The following is a 23,615-nucleotide window of genomic DNA, read 5'->3' as shown; positions in this document are numbered from 1 at the left end:
GGACACTCAGAGTATGGGTTGCATCCCTGCCCATCCTTAATAGTCACTGATGGACCTATCCTCCATTAACTTATCTACTTTTTGTAACCCTATTATAGTTTTGGTCTTCACAGCATCCTCTGGCAAAGAGTTCCAAAGACTGACTGCGTTGTGTGAGGAAATACTTCCTTTTGTTCGTTTTAAACCTGCTGCCTATTAATTCCATTGGGTGACCTCTAGTTCTTGTATTATGTGAAGAAGTAAATAACATTTCCTTATTCACTTTCTCCACACCAGTCAAGATTTAATAGACCTCTATCATATCTCCTCTTAATAGTCTCATTTCCAAACTGAAAAGTCCCAGTCTTTTTAATCTCTTCTTGTATGGAAGCTGTTCCATACCCCAATCATTTTTGCTGCCCGGTTCCTTGGATTGTCCTTTGCTGGAGATGAGCACTAAACGAACAACTTTACAGTCTTCAGGAACACATGTTGCTGTTTGGGATATGTTGCATATCCACCTCAGTGTCTTTGCTCTTCAGAAATCTTGGATGAATATCATCTTGTCCTGATGATTTACTATACTTGAGTTCTAATTGCTCCATGACATCATGTCATGACAGAGTTCGGTCACTGTTAAGGCCACATTGAGATTCCCTATGAAGAGTGGCTGTGGCACATGGAAATACCTGACTCTGAGCTGTAGTTGAGGTATGCTTGTTGAGCTCAAGAGGAGAGCATGCAAAGGTGCTGTTCGCCAGCTCACCCCAATCCTCTGTGCCAGTTCCAGTGCCAAGCAGGTACTTATTATAAACTAGAGCCCTTCCTTCCTAATGGTTTCTTTCCTCTTCGATGCCATGTTGCATTTGTGGTCCAAACTGAAGCACCTCTGCGCTAGACAACTCTCTAGCAAATCCTTGTGCATCCCATCCCTAGAAATGTGTTCATTTGCATTTCCAGCATCTAGTTCCCTTATAGTGAAGTTGAAAACCATCTCCATAAAGTTCATAATGAACTTAAACCCCCTCTTTTTGTAGCAACTTTTCAAACAGATACTGAGACTTGTTAATTGTCAATGTGCAGTTAGGTGAGGCAGCCTTTTCAGAAGGGCTACCTCTAACAGTTTGGTGTATAACAAATGATGTATCCTTATGTACATTTGCTGGAAGGGGAATCTAATTAAAAATAGCAGTCTACCCTCCTACTTTCCTTCTTACCTAGGCTTCATCTGGCCTGGTCTTGGCTGTCTTGCCTCACAGGTAAATGAATTCAGCTCTTTGTAAAATACCCTCAAATTTTCTACTGACACAACTGTCTGACACAGTTCTTCTAGTCCAGCAGTCATACTGAGCTTGAACCCCCAGAGGTTCAAGTCATTTGCATTTGGTGAACACATTTCACTTGCCTTCATTTCAAGTAGTCATACGTGCTGCACCTGATCCAAAAAACTGGATATTTCATCTACTCAGAGAGGGTAACAGTAATTCAGTCTTCATTGTTCTTCAGAACTGCAGTAGAACCTAATTCAGTGGTTTGTTCATTTTAACTATCCACAAATGATAGTTTATGGATGCAAGCATGTCAGAATCAAAGAATTTAAATGTGAATATGGGATTTGCCATAGGAGATCAAACCAATGGTCTAATGTCTATTTACCTACCAATACAATAGACTTATTTTGGAGGAAAGAAAAGTCCCATAATATACCTAGCCAATTGTGCAGTTCACTTCATAGAAGCTGGTTGTGCATTTAGCTTCTTTTGTATTTGGTGTTTGTATTTAACAATGCTGTGCCAAGTATTAAATGCAGGCTAAATGACCTTTGAATAAAGAAAATTAAGTAACCTTAAACGGAAGTAAATAATATTTATAAACTTTCTGTTTTTTAAAGATTGGAGACAAAAACTGTTCCAGTCACTCCAGCAGCAATACCCTGTCCAGTAATACATCGAGCAATAGTGATGAAAAGCACTTTGGCTCCGGAGACCTGATGGACCCTGAATTGCTTGGATTAACATATATTAAAGGGGCTTCTACTGACAGTGGAATTGATACAGCTCCTTGTATGCCTGCTCCTCTTATGGCTCCTTTACACCTTGCTGGCAGCAGGTCTGGGGTGCACAGTCGGGCTGAGCAGTGGACTGAATCTTCTGAAACTCCTGGGCAAGATGATGAACAAGCTAAAATGTATGCTGTTCATAGCTATACTTCTGCCATTTCTAGCAGTCATACAGCTGAAGGTAGCATGGGAGACCTCAGTGAAATATCCTCTCATTCTAGGTATGTAGTTTTTCTATACAAATTAGGTGATTAACTTAGTGACTGAGAGCATTTGCTTTTGTTTGTGCTCATTGTTTCTCTTCCTTGAAAATGCGCTTATTAATTTTAACTTTTTATATTTCAATACATATATGAAGAAGCCAGCAAAAGGCTTTCCCTCACCTTCCATGAGTCTGTTACAGAGGGTGTGTAGAGGGTGTGTCTCTGTGTACGAATTTCTATTTAAAAATCTAATCCAGAGGTGTTAGTTACACAAAAATTTTAAAAAATTTGTAAGAGCATTTAGTATCTTTGGGGGAACACACAATCTATTGAGTCTATATCACTCCTTTGAAATAGATTGACCCACTTTGAAAGGCATAATAACCTACATGTATATTGCACTTTTTCCCCAAAGAACCCCAGAGCACTTTTACCCTTTGAGGTGAAAATGCAGTACCTGTTTAATGGCACTTGACTACATTGGACAAACATTTAGGACAGGAAATGATAATGTCCATATCAGTTTGAACTGGGTAGGGAGTGTTTAGCTAGCAAAATGATGAGCCATTGTTTCAGTCAAGGCCAGTTCACACAATGGTGTCAAACTTGCGCTGTAGGGCCCCTCTGAGTATTTTTGGAGAGGAAGGACTTTCCAGTAGGGCCAGAATAAAATGCTGCTGTGATATTTAGTTGTCATGCTACAGTGACACATGATGAGGAGTACAATCTGCTTCATGTTCACTGAGAATTTTGTGGGGATAACCAAGCACCTTGGACAATCAAAGTGCCTTCCCCTTTATTGCAGCCCTATGTGGCGGCACCTTGTAGATTCCTCCTTCTCCTATTTAACAGGATACTTTCATCCATGATTTTCGAAGGGCTTGCCTACATGGGAAAATTTTACAGTTATACCAGTATAATTATACTGATGTAGTTAAACCACTGTAGTTATACCAGGATAAGTCCTTGTGTGGATGCTATTATGCTGGAATAAGAATGTCTTTTTTCAGTTTAGCTTAAACCACTTCCAAAGCAACATAAATTAAATTGGGGAAAAAAGCATACTTCTACCAAAGTAAGCATGTCCACACTAGGAATTGTACCAGTGTAATTATAGCTGTTTAAATTCACATCTTACCTTACACTGGTACAACTTTCCCATGTTGACAAGCTCTAACTCCCTTCACAATCACACACCTCAAGTTTGGATGCTTTACAGATACCTCAAGATCCTTCAGGGTGTTGCCCACAGTGAGCCACATGTTTGCTGCGAGCCTCATGCAAACATTTATACTGACTTGTGTGGACGAAAGTCAGCTACTCATCGTCACCATTTCCTATTATGTGTTTGTGGAAGTCTTCCCAGAAATGTACTCAGATGATCTGACCCTGTGTAGCTTGTGTGGCCTGTCAGGAGCACAGCACAAGGTGGCATAGCTGCAGGGCCCTGAGTGTTCTGGGGTTGTGGGATTAATTGGATAAAGCATTTGTCATTTATGTATTGCATAGTACAACATTTTCTCATTTCTTAATCAAGAGAATAACAAAATTGGATAGCACTGTGGGAGTATTGGGAGAATAAACACCTACTACATGGGCGTGTTAGGAGAATACGTTCATTGATATTAGTGGAGATGTCAGATAATACAATGAGCACCATAGAAAAACCTACTCATAAATAAGTATATAGTTTATTCCTTGAGAATCCCACTGTAAATAAATTGGTTAGTCTCTAAGGTGCCACAAGTACTCCTTTTCTTTCCACTGTATCGTGACACTTCAGTTCAGCAGCATAGCTATTAAGATGGAATAAATAAATAAACTATACTCTGTCCTGCTGGCAATCAAGTGATCATTAAAATATTGGAATGGGTGCAAAATAAGTTTTGTAAATTAGTAAAATATCAGCACAGTGTGTTTATATTATTAATGTTAATTTTGCATTAGTATCACTGCCTCCATTATTCCAATTAATTTAAATAACAGTAATAGCTTCAAAAAGAAACCCTTCAAGTTATCTTGGCACCCCTTTCTCTGATTAGCACATTTTTTCAAGAAGCACTTGGCTGCACATGCTCTTTCAGTACAATGCAACTGATGACATAAGGATTTAATGCTATAGCAATCAGATATAATTCCACTGGAAATATCTGTTTCTTTATATTTGTGTATAGTGAAGCTGTATTGCATACCTTGCCCCTTAATTTAAATTAATGTGTTAGATGCCTGGCAAAATATATTTATGTTGGATTGAATTTGATGGATTTTGCTGTCTGCCCTTTGACTGTACATGGAATTTGTGTACAGTGTGTGTATTCTAAAACGAGTTGTGTTGTGTGAGAGGACTCGTACAACTGGTCGCTTTTATCTTGTAATTCCCATTTTCTGGTGTTTTTGAAGGTGCTGCTTTTGAATGTATGTTGAAGGCTTTTGTTTGGTAAGGTGGAGTCATTTAAAGGGAAATTATTTGCACATTTTTGCTCCTCTTCGTCCATTTTCAATGCAAACCAGTACAGGAAAAAACAATGAGTTGCATTCAACATCCTCTCTCTGTATTCAGTAAATTTGTCTCATCTAATTTCATAATCATTCTCCTAAACTGTAGAAGATACAGTAGTGTACAGGCAGGAAGACTACTCAGTAAATACTTTCCAATATTGAATACTATATACATACATAATAGAATACGAACTCTGGAGATACAGTGGGCTGAAATAGATTTCTGAAGAATAGAATAGAAATAATTATTATTTGCATAGCATTTTAAACATGTAAAATGTCATACAGACATTAAATAATCTTCAATCCACCTCCGGGAGGTAGACAGGAAAATCTATTCTTGTTTTGCAGATGGAAAAACTGATATGCAAAGAGTTCACATGACTTACCTAAATCAATGGCAGAGCCAGTTAAAACTCAAGAGATCATGACTCTCTCTTCAGGGTTGTCCAATCTCACTTTGGTAATAATTTTTTAAAAATATCTATTCCTAATTTGAGTACCAAATGATGTTACTATAAAAAAAAATCATAAATTGTATTTCATGTGGGCTACCTGTTTTAGGTACAACTCTTCAAATGAGTTTTGTGTCACAAACCATACTTCATCGATACTTAAGCACTTTTAAGGATCTGATGTACTGTAGCCAAACAAACTTTAAGAAACGAGTCTTATTTCACAGCTGTGATATTGCTACTGTGAAATACGGTGTTTTCATTATTTTAATATATAAGTGAATTGTGTTCTGACTGGCAAGTCACCCCATGCCAAATCCTTATCAGTATGATATTCCTTAACTGTTCAGAATTTGACTCTGTATTTTCTCAGTGACTAACTCAAACAGGTCAGAGTCCTACTGTGACTTTTAGGTATTACCACAGTATAAATGTTTAATAATAAACGTTTTCTGTAACTATAAATAGCTCACAAATTAAAACAAACAGGCAGGCTGGTGGAAAGCTATTTCCTATATAAAAAAAATCAATGGTTCCTTGTTAAAATTGTATGCTGTTTATTAAAAGGATGAAATACAACCCAGGAATGCTGTTGAATATAGATATATTGGGCCTGATTCTACCACCCTTTATTTATATTGAGTAGTCCCATTGAAGAAAGTATTAATCTGTCTGAATAAGTGTTACAGAATCAAGCCTATTGTGTGTAATGACATCACAAACTATCAGATCCCTTTGAAATATGTACAGCCTTGTTTTTTACAGCTGTGTAATTGTCTGTCTTGCTCTCTCATTTTTTAAAATTCTAATTACACCCTTGGATTACCAAATACAATCAGGTTACTGTACTGTTACAAACAGCTTTATTTAACTTCAAATAGTTTTGCATACCTACCTTCCTAGCTAGTCAATAGTTTTGGACTCAAAAGCTAGTAACCAGCATGCCACTGGATGAGGCAAGGTCATACTGAATCTGTAACCTGAGATGGAGAAGCCTCTATATACTTTAATTTTGATGCTGTAACAAATCTATGTCAAAAAGTTCCTTCTGATACTTCTCTCTCCCATCGCAAGATCTATCCTGCTAACCTCCTGCCGTGGCTTACCCCAGCATCTGTTTCCTCTACTCCTGCACTCGCAGTGAAGAGCATCTTTAGCAGAAATCCAGTGACCAGACCAACTTCCTCTGCTACAGATTCATTCTCTCCTCTTTCAATTCTGCTGCCTTCCTGAATAGCTCTACTTTTCCAACTTAATTGAATCTCATGCCTTCAATACCAATTGCCTTTTCAGCACCTTTAACTCACTCCTCAAACCTTCACCTCCTCCCACCACTTCTCTCTGCACACTATCTCGCTGACTTCTTTCAAGAGAAAATTGACAAAATTTGACATGGCATTTCCCCTCCCTTGGCTTGCCTTCCCTTCCCCTTTTTCTTCCCCTCTCTTCGCCACCTCAAACTTTTATCTCCTCCTTCCTTGGCCACGGAGGCAGAAGTTTCTTATCTGCTCTTTTCCACCGTCCCGTGGCTCCAGTGACCCCATCCTATCTCCTGATCTCCCTGCGGGGGCCCACTCTTATTCCCTCCCTTAACCTCCCAATGTCCTCTGGTTATTTTCTCTCTCAGTACAAACATGCTTTAGTTTCTCCCATCTTAAAAATACAAACCCTTGACTTCACTTGCCTCTCCGCCTACCACTCCTTTTCCCATCTCCCTTTCATTTCTAAGCTCATTGAACGTGCTGTTTACAGTCACTGTCTGGAGTTTCTCTCCAATTCCATCCTAGATTCTCCAGTCTGGCTTCTACCCTCGCACTTAACTGAAACAACTGTCACCAAATTCTCTGAAGACCTCTTCTTAGCCAAATCTCAGAACCAATACTCCATCCTCATCCTGCTTGACCTGTCAGCCACTTTTGATACAGTCAACTGTGCTCTTCTTGAAATCTTGTCCTCCCTTGTCTTTCATGACTGTCCTGTCCTGGCTCTCTTCTTACCTCTCTAATTGCTCCTTCTGCATATCCTTCGGGAGATCTTCCTCATCCCCCTTCCCTCTTTCTGTTTGGGTATGTGGAGGTAAATCTGCCACAGGTTGTTCCCTGCTCCAGAATCTGATGAAGCTGAGGAGCTGCAATTCCAGGCACTGCTCTTACAGCAGTGCCCCCAATTTCCGCTCCTCACAAAATCTCCTGGAATAGGAGTCGGCATGTGTCAAATTACTTCTGGCTTGCTACTGATCACCTTTAAAGTTACCCACCCACATTTTCTGACAAGCATAATCCTGCCCGTGGATCATCTGGCTACAGCTGGCAACTAAGAGAATCAGAGAAAATTAGGGGAAAAAAATATAATTGTTCTATCATCCACTGAGGGTGAAAAAGTGATCTACAATAAGGGGTAACGTCACCAATACTTTATATCCCAGTGTTAATCATTTTTAATAATTGAATGTTCATGCTGTGTGTGTGTGTGTGTGTATCAGTAATCCATTGTCTTTTTTGGCGGGGGTGGGGGGGGGGAGAAATGTTTTATTATCTTCCCTCTCTGCTCCTAGTAGGTATTTTAGAAAACTCAGGTCAATCAAAACATATCTATACTGTTTACCATTTACATTTCACTCAGCATGAACAATGAAACAAGTCTAGTCACTCACTTTCTGGTTCTCATGAATGAGCACAGTACTATTATGACTGGATTAGCAATGAGCCTTGTATGGTAGTTAGGGCACAGGACTGAGAGTCAGAGCTGTGACTTCTGTTCCCAGCTCTGCAACTGACTTAACAAATTGCTTTAAATAAGTCATATTTACTGGTGCCTTAGTTCCTTCATCTGTAAAATAAGGCCTTCCTCAAGGAGATGTTGTTTGCTTTAATTTGACTGTAAAGTACTTTGAGAGAGTCTGATGAAACATATCATTAATAATTGCTAGCACTATTAATAATGCAAGAGAATGTTAAAATAATCCAGAAAACTGTTTTCATTGCCACTTTCATTGGGGTGAAAGTTATTTCTATTCATATGACATTTTTTAAAAGAAAGCTTAAATCAAGCACCTACCTTTTGCAGATGTGTTTTAACATTACTCTTGCCAAGTGGAAATGTCTAGAAGTTCTCAGAGTTCAGGCAATCCTCTGGGGCCATGTTCATTCCTGATGTAATTCTTGGCATTGATGGGGTTACACCAGGGTTGAATTTGGCTCAGTGTCTTTAAATCAGACTGGTTTGCCTTGGCATTGCAATAGGTTCAATGATAGAAAATGCTTGTCCTGTGAAGTCCGTCTGAGTGTGTACACATGCGTGTGTTCATGAATGTGTGCTCAGAGAGTTGATAACTGTGATTTAGCGATACATAAAACATATTAAAGTTGCTGCCTTGATTTTTGACCTTAGAGAAAATTTAAAAGAAAGAATTATGGTTGCATAGCTGGCTGTAATCTAAAGTCCTTGATGTTTTATTGCACTGCAGTTTTGTTTTGTGTTCCTTTTCAGTGGGTCTCACCATTCAGGAAGCCCTTCAGCACATTGTTCTAAAAACGGTGGCTCTCTAGATACCTCCAAGGTCTACATAGTGTCACAGAATAGCGGTCAACAGATCTCTGGGTCTGTATCAAAATCACACCACAGACAAGGAGCAGTGAGCAAATATGTCATTGGTTGGAAGAAGTCAGAAGGCAGCCCTACGCCTGAAGAATCTGAAGTTTCTCAATGCCAAGAGTAAGATTTATGTTTATTCTTATTTTAGAAAGTAATATATATAATAGCGTGGGGAAAGTTTTTAACTTTCTCATTATTTGAAAAGTATAAAATGCCTCTCCTTGTCTTCAGCTTTATTTGAAATATTTGTCTGTTTTTTTTTCCTTCTGTTATGTACCAGAGATCTCGACACAGGTCAAAGAAAATCATTGATTGGAGGGTCCTTTTGCCTCCTCCTTCCTTTTTCTCTCTTCGTTTCTTTCCTACTGAACCTCCTCCCTTTTGCCCAGTGAAGCAAAATGAGAGAAGAAGGCATTGTTAATCTGGCCAAAAATTACAGTTGTGTTGTAAAGACATGAAATTCCATTTTGAAGAGGATTAGTTAGGCATAACTCCATTCAGGTCTGGAGAACCTAAGTATCTTCTCAAAAAGCTTAACTTTCATTGAAGGGATTGTAAATAAGGTTGCTCCTGGCTATGACCTCTGGGTTAGGACCCAAGGGCCCCAGCTCCATAAACCTTAATTCAAGATTTTTCTATGCTGGTTTTGATCTGAGATGAAAAAAAGAAGAGTACTGTTGAGATTTAAAAAAAAAAACACCTTTGAGTCTTGTCAGTTGAAATTACTGTTGCTTTTGAGTCATCTTGTGGAGGGACACTCCACTTCTGTCCAGCTCCTGGAATTATGCAATTGCATCAGAATTACAATTTTCACTTTTAAAAATATTTCTAGCCTTTATAGCTGCAAGGGAAAGCTCGAAAACATGAACTGATCATAACTGATGCAGCAGTGTCTGCCATAGTCTTCAGAGACAATGACAGAATAGCTGTGAGAGTGCAAACAGCCCCATTATCTCAAGGGGGTACTAAGCTGTACCTGAAAATAGTAGGGGGCCATGCCAGCACTATCTCATCAGAGGACTGTGTATGGTAGGAAGAAAATGCAGTGTGCCTAGCCCGTTCATTCATCCAATTTAAACACTCCCAGGCTGCTGAGCTAAGTACTGGGACCCTGCTGGAACTACTGCTACTATTCTTGGGGGGTAGATAGGGACTCCATGCCACTACCCATCCCTGAGGTCCCAGTGTCACTGCAAGTGTGGGTAGAGGGCAGAGTCGTGGTACAGGAATGAAGCACTATGTAGTGGAGCGCCTCAATTGCTTTAATCCTGCCCTGGATGGTCCTGGGGCACTTGATGAAAAGGCCACACTCAGTTTTGGGAGTGGAGGTGTCTCACAATTTGAGCATTTATTTTCTCTCTGAACTGACTCTTGCGCTTAGAAAAACTACTCAGTTCTGCTTAGATGTAAGAAGGAGAAAAAAATGCCAGAGAAATACTGAAGATGCAGGCCCTGCCTCAGAAAGAGCCCCCCAAAGCTCCAAAAAGCACTCTTCAAGCACAGAGATGTGGCACTGCAGGCATGTGGAACTCAGTGGAAGCAGAGGCCTTTCTGACTTGAGTGTTGGACCCTTCAGCAATTGTTTCTAGAGCTAGGAAACTTCAAAAGGATTGAGAAGTCCCAGCTTCTTTCCAATCCTAGGCACATATCATCCCCTTATGGAAACTGTTTCCAAGATGAAGGGGCTGGTGAAATTAACATTAGAGCCAGATGAGATTTCATTTTGGAGGTTTCAGAATTTGTATTCATTGTGCATTGGAATGAAAACAAACCCTTTACAACACTTGCACAGAAATTGAATTATCAAAACATCTGTTTTCAAACCAGCATTTAAGACAGAGTGGGCCGTGGTGCAGGTGTATGTATGTATATGTGGTCAGGACCCTGGCCTGGGATGTGGGAGGCAAAGTTTCAAGTCCCTGCTCTGCCTGATTCAGAGTGATCTAGGATGGTGTGCTCTGAATCAGGCAGAGCAGGGACTTGAACCGAGGTCTCCCACAATCGAGGTCAGGGCCATAATCGCCTGGTGAGTGCACATCTCTCTCAAAACTTGATTAAAGTCTATACATCTCTGTGAAATGTTTTGGCTTCAATGAAACAGCATATTTTCAGCAAAATTTCATTTTGCTGAAAATGTCCAACCACCTCTAATAAACAGCAATATATCTTGCCTGGCACTAGGAAAGTTCAGGAGGAGCTTCTTCCTCTTGTGCAGAAGCGAAAGCCTTGGTTCAGAATGTGGTGCAGTTACTCAAATTTGGTTACAGCTGGTGCTTTGCATCCTTCCTATTGCACCAGCGTAATAGGAGCAACAACTATTGTTTGGATCTGCCATGTAATAATAAAAAAAAATGTTATTATTTTTCTCTTCAAAATCATGTACCATGATGATCCCCTTACTTCCCTATTGAGTATAAATAACCAAATTCTGCCTCCTTCTACATAGTAGAAAGCGCTGTGTATCTTGGCAGACTGGCAGCAAGACACATGCAGTAGTTTATTTTTAAATGTGATATGTGGACTATCCTTTATTCTGTGGGAGGGGGAAATTAATATTAAATCTAGAATGTTGTAAATGTTTCGTATATATTGCATAATATTTATAGCAAAATCTATAGTAAAAATGTAGACCAAAATTTTATATATTCAAAAATAGGAGCTTAACTTTAGGCTCTTTAAAACCATATTTCAACACTTGCCTCAATTTCAAAAGTTATGAGCACCAACTGCTCCCAGTTGTGGCCTTCTTGTTCTGCATATTTGTTTTGCCTTAATATTGTGAATAAGCACACTTTCACTAGATTGTTCAGTCATAAGAGTGCTGCCACTTTAAAAGTGTGGCAGTCTCTTTTGTCCCACAGGCCTCTGCATAATGAGATGCTGCAACCTCTCTCACTGGTTTGAAATGAAAACTTTTATTGAAAACTACATAATTAAGCATTCCCTTTGGACTAAAAATGCAAGAACTTTGAAAAATGTCTGTGAGGACTAGCTCCATCTGAAGAGTGTGAATCAAAGATGGCCACACTGCACATACCAAAAAATATTCTCATAAATTTTCTATGCATTAGAGCAATGCTTAACTTTTTCTCTCTCTAGGAAAGCTTTCCATGCATCGTTGGGGGGCTGGGGGGGGGAGCAAGGGGGAAGAGAAGTCACTCTATTTCAAAGATAATTAGTTTGAAATAAAATAGCATCTTAAATTAGCAGTGGTGATGAAAATCAGGTCATTTGCTGAAGGTTGTGCCACCGTAAGACATAATTCACTGAGAATTACAATTTACAATAGCAAAGCCTATTTCCTCTCTGCTGAGGATACAATCGCTGATTATGCTGCACTTGGCAGTAAGTAATTGGTCTCAGATGTATGCACTGCGTGTTTGGGAATCTCCAGCTTCTCAGATTCCGTTTCCAGAGTAAACCTTTTAAGATCGTCTCTCTCCTTTCTTGCTGGAAGGGAGCTGAAAGACAGTAATTCAGTTTGACACTCTTTTGTTGAATGTACATATATTTTTGTATGCTGATAATTAAAGACGACACCTGTTTTATTTATCCAAACAGCTTTGTGAAATTGCTGATAATAAAATGCGCTTGGCACGTGGCAGAATTGATTACAAGTGAACTTTCGGCACTACCTGTGATGACCATGATGATTTTGTCAGCTTGTGATGCTGCTTACAGCTTCACACCACAAGATATTGATTTTCTTATTTGCTCAGGAAGCACAAGTTAAAATATTTTGATCTGTGATAAATTATTCAAGTATCAACAAGACAATAGAGAACTGTAGTGTGCACAAAAGAGCAGTGCAGGCTTTGAGAAATATTGCTGCTTGTTTCTTCCTGTTTCTTGGGAATTCAGTACTTTTTGAATAATTTAAAAATTCCATCATGAAACTGAAACTAATTCATAAATTTAAAATGATTGGGGGAGATGGTAACAATGTACTATGCAAAGAGGGGAGAGCCATACAGCAACATTTAGTTTTCATAAATGAAAATAAATGCACTATTGTAAATCCATGAGCGGTACTTCTTACCATACTAATATACTAATTGTTTCAACAGACTGTATGGTGAGAATGATGCTATGTCTGCATCAAGTCAGCTTCAGACTTCTGTGAGGAGTGCAGTTACTGAAAGCCAGCAAGTCTTGTCCAAAGAAGATTTTCTGAAGCTGATGCTGCCAGATAGCCTCACTCTGGAGGAGGGTAGAAGAAAGGTGAGCTACTCTTTTTTTGGCTCTACACATGTAAGAGGCAGTTACCCGGAAATCATCTACTTTTAGTTCTGAAATTGATTTAGATTAGACAAGATCATTCTATATAAACCAAACATGTTAGGCATAAACTATGGATTCTGACAGTAATTCATATAATAAGCATACCCTGCTCTATAAAATGATACTAGCATGTAGAAATTGTGGATTAAATTAAGTGTTTGTTAAGCATGCTTCTGCTCAAATTTGAAAGCTGAGCTTTTTAATACAAACACCTAGTTAATTTTGAGTATAAGTCCAAAGACTAAGGTCGGTATTTTAAAACCTAGGTGCCTAAAGTTAGGAAACTGAATAAAGTGGCATGGCTTTCATGGTTCCCAGCAACAGCTACGCCCATTTGAAGTTTGTACGAGTGAGTGATATACAGATATTAATTACAAGTAGTTAGTTGGAAAGGTCTCGTAGTCCGCTCACAGAAAGCTGTGATCTGATTTTGTCATACAAAGACAATGTTGTTCATGTTAAAAAGTTCATTAAAGTACTGATATTGAACTTACAGTATGCTTTCTGAACAGCAAGTACCAGTGACACGGTATTTTTTGCATAAGAGCAAATGGCACCACAAGCAATTTAATTACTTGAAGTAATGCTCTTAAAATAGATCTTAACTCAGTGGTACTTTAATCCACTACGTCCATAATACATACTAAAGAACATGTTCATCATGTGTAAATAGGTAATGTGGGAACCTCATACATGCTAAATTTAATTTAAAAGAAGTCAGATTGTTTATGTTTAACATATATATAGTTAAATACATATATAGATATAAAATCTCTGAAAGTTTAGGAATAATAGCTGAGAATTTTTGTTTATTATATTCTTCCTACAATGACACATTATTAATATAACTAATTGGACTGCAGTTCTGACTCTAAGGTGATGTCTACACTGCTTTCTTTATAAATAACTCAGGTTTCACACTTCCTATTCTGGATACCCATCAAGTAAGTACAGAAGCAGTGGCTTTTTTAAAACAGTGAATGTAGCACCAGATTTAAAAATATCTACATTGTTATTTTTTGACAGGTCTTCCTAACTGATGAATACTTCTCAAAGAAACGGAGGGAAACATTCAATCATGCAAAGGGAAATATACTCTGTAAAAAATAGTTCAATACAGATTAGGGCCCACATTCAGTAAAGCATTCCTCTTCAGCAAAGCACTGAAGCATGTACTTAAATCTAACAAGTCGGTGGGGTTTAAGGAAATGTTTCAGTGCTGTCCTAAAGCAGGATGGACTGAAGCATATGCTTAAATGTTTTCCAGAATCAGGGTCTCGATATTGAAAGCATATAGTAGTAGTTAGACCCTGACTGTGGAAAGAATTTCAGCATGTGCTTAACTCATGCTTTAGGACAGCACTGAAACATTTGCTTAAACCCCATAGACTTCAGTTGGACTTAAGCACATGCTTAAGGTTAAGTACATGCTTCAGTGCTGTCCTGAAAAGGGATACATTCCTGAAATGGGGCCCTAGTGTATATTAAACTATTTTGTACGTAGCGTATTATCCTTTTGCATGATTGAATGTTTCCCTCTGTTTCTTTGAGAAGTATTCATCAGTTAGGAAGACTTGTCAGAAATATAACAATGTAGATATTTTTAACTCTGGTGCTACATTCACTGTTTTAAAAAAAGCCACTGCTTCTATACTTACTTGATGTGTATTCAGTATAGGAAGTGTGCTGCCTAAACTATTTATAAAGAAAGCAGGTCAGGCTGTTGGACTCTTATAAGTTTAAAATCATTTGTTTGTACAAATAAATTGCCTTTGTAGACAGGCAGAGTAACTATTTTTGCACTGCTATAGAATTAAAGGGTTCTTAAGTGAAATAGCCAAGTGTGATCCAGTTAGGGCAATCAGATATAATTTTACTTTAGACATTGAGATGGTATTTTAAGTAATTTTATAAAAGATAAAACCGCTTTCGCTGAACTCTATTATCTTGTTTTAAGCATATTTCATGTTATCTAGACAGCTATAATGATTTAAATCAGCTTTATTGTCATATAAATTAGATTGCACTTCACATATAGTTGATCACTTCAGAATGGCTTGATATTAAAACCTAGTCATTTCAAATTAAAATCAAGCAGTCCTATGTATGGTCTTGAATAAATGTTTCCAGAGATGGTAACCTTATATATATATTTCTGGAAGCCCATTACTGTCATAGGGTTATGGAGCTTTCATTTAACATTTCAGAATTAATAAAACAATACAGTATCTAATTAATTCATGGTGATGTGTTCCAAAATGTCAAGAGGAAATATAAAAATCCAATTCAATAACTCCATTGAGGCTGCAGGAGAGTTGATGTGATGGAACTAATATTTGATCTTCTATTGCAAGTTCAAGAATTCCAAAATGATATTTTATGCCTGCCTACAGAAATACTACAAGAGTTTTCACAGTATCATATACATTATTTTAACTAGTAAAATATCTTCAGTATTTTCATTTCTTTACCAATTCACCTTTCTAAAACTATTTTAATATTTAGTTTTCATTTTATGGGAACCTATCTCCAAGGAGGTCGCTTTATCGCACCCTTTCTGATGAGAGCATATGTAGTAATCGGAGAGGATCTTCATATGCTAGCTCACGGAGTTCAATGCTTGATCAAGCCTTGCCAAATGATATTTTGTTCAGCACCACCCCACCATATCACAGCACTCTGCCTCCCAGAATGAGTCTGGCTCTTGGAATGGGAAATCTAAGAAGTAAGTGATTGAACATGTTATGAGCAGGTTTCAGATTCTGTTAGTGAACTCAAATGAATTGCCAAATGTTAAAATAATTTTTCTTTTAATGGCAAGTTACATAATTATTTCAGCATTTTATGTTCTAGAGCAGTGTTTCTCAAACTTTTGTATTGGTGACCCCTTTCACACAGCAAACCTGTGAATGCGACCCCCCCCTTATAAATTAAAAACACTTTTTTTGTATTTAACACTATTATAAATGCCGGAGGCAAAGCAGGGTTTGGGGTGGAGGTTGACAACTTGCGACCCCCCTCCCCCCATGGAATAACCTTGTGACCCCCTGAAGGGTCACAACCCCCAGTTTGAGAACCCCTGTTCTAGAGACCTTAGCAAATAACAAGTCTCGTCAGTAGTGCCTGTTTATATTTGATTTAGTGATCAGAATTCAAACTTTTTTTCAGCTTTGGAGAGACGTTTTCCAAAAAGTAGATTTTCACAAAGCAAGTGATAGGCAAAGAATGCTTGCCTCAAGACAGCTCTTTTCATTTTTCTATTTTAGTCCAATGAATGATCTAGCTAAATAAAGCTAACTAGCTTTGTCTCACGAGATTGTATTTAAGTTGATTTCCCTATTTTGTTGCTATTTGTTTTTCTAGTGCATTCAAACTGTTAACAAATGTATATTAGTGTTATCAATTTCATTGTCTATTAAGTTTGATATGAAGATAGCCCATTCACCTTAGTGACGACATCTTAAAACTTAATGCACACTTGTGATCCTTGTCCCGCTTTTCAAGATAGAATCTACTGAGATTTTTTCCACAATATTCTTCACAATATTGAACCCCTGCACTTAGCAATTCATTTATCACTTTTTAGTAGCAAGAAACAGTGGTCTTGGGATAAGTTAAATTGATTTAAATAGGTTTCTTCATTTGTATGTTAGATAAGATCTTATTGTATGAATATATTCCATCAGTATAGATGGCAAAGATTACTCTAGAATAATTGTAAGGTAAATATTTGGATAGTAAATACTAATACCTCTACTAAACCCAAAATGTTCAGACCTGGGTGCTGAAATTTAGGCACCACGCAATGTGCAGCGGCAGTCAAAAAAGATAACAGAATGTTGGGAATCATTAAGAAAGGAATAGATAATACAGAAAATATCATATTGCCTCTATATAAATCCATGGTGTGCCCACATCTTCAATACTGCCTGCAGATCTGGTCACTCCATCTCAAAAAAGATATATTGGAATTGAAAAAGGTACATTGAAAAGGAAAACAAAAATGATTAGGGGTATGGAACAGCTTCCATGTGAGGAAAGATTAATAAAACTGGGACTTTTCAGCTTGGAAAAGAGACGAATAAGGGGGGGATATGATAGAGGTCTATAAAATTATGAGTGGTGTGGAGAAAGTAAATAAGGAAGTGTTGTTTAATCCTTCTCACAACACAAGAACTAGGGGTCATCAAATGAAATTAATAGGCCGCAGGTTTAAAACAAAAGGAAGTATTTCTTCACACAATGCACAGTCAACCTGTGGAACTCTTTGCCAGAGGATGTTGTGAAGGCCAAGATTATAACAGGGTTCAAAAAAGAACTAGATAAGTTCATGGAGGATAGGTCCATCAGTGACTATTAGCCAGGATGGGCATGGATGCAAAACCATGCTCTGAAGTGTCCCTAGCCTCTGTTTGTCAGAAGCTGGGAATGGGTGACAGGGGATGGATCACTTGATGATTACCTGTTCTGTTCATTCCCTCTGGAACACCTGGCATTGGCCACTGTCGGAAGACAGGATACTGAGCTAAATGAACCATTGGTCTGACCCAGTATGTTCTTATGGGAGCAGCTCTCTGAAAAACTAGCCACTTTTATTTAGGTACCTTAATATTGGAATTAGGCCAAAATTTTCAAAAATAGGAGCCAAACTGGGTTCTTAACTCCATATTTAGGCACCTATGGATAGGAGTTTGTGACTTAAGCACTTAAATGACTTAGGAGCACAAGTCCCACTGAAGTCTTGCAGGGATGGACAGGAGGAAGATCAAAGAAATAATAATAACTAATAATAATATAATAAAAAACTGTCCAGACCATGTCTTTCATGGACAGGCTTAACTACTGAATTATGTGCTTCAGAACAGACTGACAGACTTAACTTTGAGATTTGCTGGCAATGTCACTGTGAACCATCAAGTCATAGATAAAGCATCAGAAAGCTCCCCGGCCACCTCTCTTGTTTCATGTAAGTCTAATGTGAAATCGGCCCAGAGGGCCTGAAGTTTTTGGCTTCAAGTGACCCAGAATCAAAAGTAACAGCTGGGTATCGAGACTCTGAATTGATACCTCCAAGAGTTGCACAGGCCCAACATGTGAGGCCCAAAGCTGTTCCTTTGCATGCGTGTCAACAGAACATGTTGAAGCTCAGACGTCATCTTTGCCCCTCTGGTTGTTTTCAAAAAGATACTTTTTCAAACCAGGCATTCCCTTTCTGCAAGTGCCAAGGCAAGTCTGCACCAAGAGCCTACTGAATTCCCAGCTTTCAGCCAGCTCTGCCCTCTACCCGGAGACTGCAACTGTCCAAGGCCTCCAGCTACCTCAGTTTCAATTGTATTTGTGCTGTTAAACCAGCTCCTCGACCTCTGGAACACCATAAACTATTGATCAGCCTGATGCCTTCATTAAGCAAATTATGTTAGTTGTCAGACTTTTGGACAGATGGGAGAAGCCGAGACTGGACAGAAAACTTGGAATGGATTTTGTGGTGGCTTATTTTAATCCCTTTTGTGAATACAACCAAAAGCTAGTGATGAAGGTAACTTTCTACTTGACACAACTTTTGTATGGACTCTGTTCTGGAGCAGGTGAGGGAGCCCATTTGCTTATACACTCATTCATACTTGCAGCAATTTGCTCAACCGCATGCATTCACAGGCTTGTTCCCAGCTACTCCCCATATGCTCCATCAAAACTTCCTGAGCCACTCTGTTCCCGTTCCATCTTCCTTTTCTCCTAGACTTGTTACTTTCCTGGAGGGAAGGAACCAGCAGTTCTGTTTGCTCTGCTCTGCTCCCTGGATCCAGTAATCTCATTTACCCATTCCAAATTCCTATTCACTTCTTGCAAATGGATTTTTGAAGCCCTCTATGTGGCAGTTGGAGACAGTGGGAGGGGAAGGAAAGCACTGAAATCCTCACTTATTCTCCCTGCAGGCCTTTACTGGTTCTGCCTCCCACATTTTAGGCATGGTAAGGAATTGCAGCTTTAATATGGGCTCCTCTCACTCTCACTGAGACTACAGCAGAGAGAGCGAAGGGAGCCCAATTTAGAGCTGCAGCTGTTTTGGCTGCCCCTGTTGAATGGCACTCACTGAGCACTTTGCAGGGCTAGGAAGACTAGTGCATGTCCTCTCAGGTGCATATCTTGGGGCTTGTCTACACTGGCACTTTACAGCGCTGCAACTTTCTCGCTCAGGGGTGTGAAAAAACACACCCTTGAGCACTGCAAGTCTCAGTGCTGTAAAGTGCCAGTGTAGACAGTGCACCAGCTCTGGGAGCTACTCCCTGCTTGGAAGTGGTTTTTTTAACCACTGGTGCTGCATCTACACAGCCACGTTAAAGCATTGCTGCGGCAGCACTTAACGTTGCTAGTGAAGACATATCCTTAGAGAAATCTCTGTACCTCACCCTGATTTAAAATGCTTGAAGGTTTTGGAATGAAGGTTCCTAATGTTTACAGTCCATCTTGAGGACCTACATAGCTTTCATGGACAAAGATCTTTGTAAATGTAGTGTTCTAAAACCAGATCCTGATTGAATTGCCCGGTGAACATGTTATTAGCAGATACGCAGGGTGGAATAAGTTCATGTCTCCTGTGTCAAGAAGCATTGCAAGTGTGAAATTGGATGCTGTCTTAAGACATTGTCAGTTGGCACTCAGGAAAGGAAAACCCATACATAGATCAGTAATGAAGCACAAGAATGTTCCCTGGATAAAGGGGTGGAGATTTATTAAGTGGGGAAACACTGGAGATAGGTATTTCCAGAACACCTCTGTACAAAATACCAATGTTCTTCATGAGGCACCAGAAAGCAAATGCACTGCCAACAGACACTTTGTTTTTTATTCACTGCTGAGGTAAGTTTACATATGTATCCATTATCTCTGATAGCAAAGGTTCTGACTAAGCTTAGGAGAGGATGGTCAATGATCCTTATTTTCAATGATCCTTATCCTTAAGTAGGTAATCAACTGATCCTTCAGAACCATTAGGATAATGTGGCACATGATACATTTAAAATTAGAAAAACCCTTGTGTCATGGGTTGTTAATACGGTTTTAACTGAGCTGATGAAAGCTACTATCAAACCACTTGCTAACCTCTGAAATCAAGGTTTTTTACATGGTAAATCACTTTTCGGGTTGCAGTGACTTCCATTCACAGTGATTGAGTTTCACGTTCTAATGACTGGTTCACTTTAAACTAAATCCTTCAAAAGTAAGATAGTGTTATGGACAAATACCAAATAATGACCTAAGATGGTAATTGAGTTCTGCTTCAATCATTCAGTCCTCTTGCTTGCATTCTTCCACACCCACTTATTAATCCTGGTGAAACTCTTCTCCATAAACTTGATCCCAAAAGATCCTTTGGCTTTTATTTGGAGAGAACTAAAGCCCTTAAAAAATACATGCACCTTTGTTTCAGTTGACACTAACTCAATAGATTGTGTGGTCTCCAAGGAGACCACATTTCTCAATATCTGTTTCATTGTTATACCATGGCAGGCCTGCAGCTTGTAGGTCATGTCAAGGTCCTTTTAGTGTGGAGTGAATCTGTTATGGCAGCAAACTTCTCATCTGTTTTTATCTTGGAGATTTACAAGGCAGCATTTTATGTTAACTGAATATACTCAGATTATACTCTGTTGCTCGGATTCAGCTTCCAGTCAGGAGTCAAGATTTAGTCTATTGTGGAAACTTTTTCTAGGATATCTTATTTTCCTCCTTTACTTCTCTGCAGATAAAAAAAGATATCTACATAGCTTTAGAGTAGGGCCGTCAATTAATCACAGTTAACTCACATGATTAACTCAAAAAAATTAATCTTGATTATTCGCACTGTTAAACAATAGAATACCAATTGAAATGTATTAAATATTTTGGATGTTTTTCTACATTTTTAAATATGTTGATTTCAATTACAACACAGTATACAAAGTGTACAGTGCTCACTTTATATTATTTTTATTACAAATATTTACACTGTAAAAATGGTAAACAAAAGAAATAATTTTCAATTCACTTAATACACGTACTGTAGTGCCATCTCATTATCATGTAAGTGCAACTTACAAACATATTTTTTTTTTTGTTACATAACTGCGCTCAAAAACAAAACAATGTAAAACTTTAGCGCCTACAAGTCCACTCACTCCTACTTCTTGTTCAGCCAATCGCTAAGACAGACAAGTTTGTTTACATTTATGGGAGATAATGCTGCCCGCTTCTTATTTACGTCACCTGAAAGTGAGAACAGGCATTCGCATGGCACTTTTGTAGCCGGCGTTGCAAGGTATTTACATACCAGTTATGCTAAACATTCATATGCCCCTTCATGCTTTGGCCAAGCTTCCATGCTGATTATGCTAGTTAAAAAAATATTGTATTAATTAAATTTGTGACTGAACTCCTTAGAGGAGAATTGTATGTGTCCTACTCTGTTTTGCCTGCATTCTGCCATGTATTTCATGTTATAGCAATCTCAGATGATGACCCAGGAGATGTTGTTCATTTTAAGAACACTTTCACTACAGATTTGACAAAACGCAAAGAAGGTACCAATGTGAGATTTCTAAAGATAGCTACAGCACTCGACCCAAGGTTTTAGAATCTGAAGTGCCTTCCAAAATCTGAGAGGGATGAGATGTGGAGCATGTTTTCAGAAATCTTAAAAGATCAACACTCCAGTGTGGAAACTACAGAACCCGAACCACCAAAAAAAGAAAATCAACCTTCTGCTAGGGGCATCTGACTCAGATAATGAAAATGAACATGCGTCAGTCCGTACTGCTTTGGATGGTTATCGAGCAGAACCCATTATCAGCATGGATGCATGTTCTCTGGAATGGTGGTTGAAACATGAAGGGACATATGAATCTTATGTACATCTGGCACATAAATATCTTGCAACGTCAGCTACAACAGTGCCATGCGAATTTCTGTTCTCACTTTCAGGTGACATTGTAAATAAGAAGTGGACAGCATTATCTCCCATAAATGTAAACAAACTTGTTTGTCTGAGCGATTGACTGAACAAAAAGTAGGAGTAGGCTCTAAAGTTTTACATTGTTTTACTTTTAAATGCAGGGTTTTTTGTACATAATTCTACCCTTGTACGTTCAACTTCCATGATAAAGAGATTGCACTACAGTACTTGTATTAGGTGAATTGAAAAATATTATTTCTTTGCCATTTTTACAGTATATGTATTTGTAATCAAAAATAATGTAAAGTGAGCATTGTACACGTTGTATACTGTCTTGTAATTGAAATCAATATATTTGAAAATGTAGAAAATATCCCAAACTATTTCAATTATTGTTATTCTATTATTGTTTAACAGTGTGATTAATTGCGAATAATTTTTTTAATCATTTGACAACCCTACTTTAGCGAAATGGTTAACTTGAAAACTGGTATCCCACTATTCAGAATAAAGGTACATTAACCCTATATTCACATTCTACCTGCGTCGTCTTGTTTTGTTTTCAATAATCCTGGAGTTTTTTAATCTCCAGAAGAGGGGATCTTTAATGAAGGCTACCTTCAAAGAAGAGGGAACTACTTATCTATAACTGCCCTCTGAAAATAAATATGTAATAACTTGCCAACCATCCTCTTCTAAATTGAATGCTCTGTAACATTTCTATTACTTTATTATTTTGGATCTTTTACATATGGAGATAATTGCTCTGCAAAGATCTTGTTGCTGGAGCGCATGGGGTGCTTGCGTTCCCTTGCAAGGGTGATTTGAGATATCCTCTATGGATCTTTTAGCTTGGGGAGCGCTCACAGTCATGACTTCAAAGAGAACTTGATATATTGATCTACACAGTGTTGCCTATAAAAGTGAATGTTGTAGAGGAACAAATTAATTCAGCTGTGTGCAGTGTTGCAAGCTGCTTGGAACTTGGAGCGGAGAGCAGAGGCTGCAGGAGGGAAGAGTTTGGAAGAGGCATAAGGACACCAGTCTGTGTGCATATGGCTTGAATGCCAGCTGCCGTTGCAGCATCTCTGTAAATAGTTCTCTTAATAATGAGTCAGTTTTAGTTTTCAAAAGATGGAGTCCTCTCACGTCATTACCCAGTATGTGGCACATGAAATATGTAGTAACTTCCCCACTCCCATAATATCTCTTCATGAGAGGAGAACTCACAACTCCCACTGACAGAAACAGGATAGTTGCCTTGGTAGCAGGGTGGACCAGATATGATAAATCTGCTTACTCTTATATAAATAAGAAATCTCTCTCTGAATAGGGAGATTTTCTGGCACTAATGTCAGTTGATTTCAGGAGAACTGCTTTGGAATCTACGAGTTTTAAATAAAAAATTGCTGAAACTAAATGCTATCAAAATTGCTCTATATCACTTCTCTGCAATAATAAAAGGGAAGTGAAAATGAATAAAGTTTGATGGTATGGTCATGGTGTCTTCTATATAAAAGAACTGGAAGTCACAAGATCAATAACTGTACCAAAAAGCACGGACTTCACAAACAAAAATGTTTTCTCTAAAATTGTGGGTTAATGCATGGATTGTT

General features: G+C 38.4%; 1 protein-coding gene across 3 annotated transcripts in view; it reads left to right on the top strand.

The window, feature by feature from the left end:
* Positions 1 to 23,615, top strand: part of SIPA1L2 (signal induced proliferation associated 1 like 2) — a 235,821-nt gene that overhangs the window by 187,851 nt on the left and 24,355 nt on the right. For all 3 annotated transcript variants that reach the window (XM_043543298.1, XM_043543299.1, XM_043543300.1), the window contains 4 exons: positions 1,871 to 2,259; positions 8,685 to 8,909; positions 12,857 to 13,010; positions 15,576 to 15,795. In XM_043543298.1, the coding sequence (XP_043399233.1) occupies positions 1,871 to 2,259; positions 8,685 to 8,909; positions 12,857 to 13,010; positions 15,576 to 15,795 (988 nt within the window). The remainder of the gene's footprint in view (positions 1 to 1,870; positions 2,260 to 8,684; positions 8,910 to 12,856; positions 13,011 to 15,575; positions 15,796 to 23,615) is intronic.

The sequence above is a fragment of the Chelonia mydas genome, chromosome 3 (assembly GCF_015237465.2).
Source record: "Chelonia mydas isolate rCheMyd1 chromosome 3, rCheMyd1.pri.v2, whole genome shotgun sequence".
In the NCBI taxonomy this organism is placed as follows: Eukaryota; Metazoa; Chordata; order Testudines; family Cheloniidae; genus Chelonia; species Chelonia mydas.
Note: the sequence above shows the minus strand (reverse complement) of the source record. Positions and strands in the feature narration are given on the sequence as shown.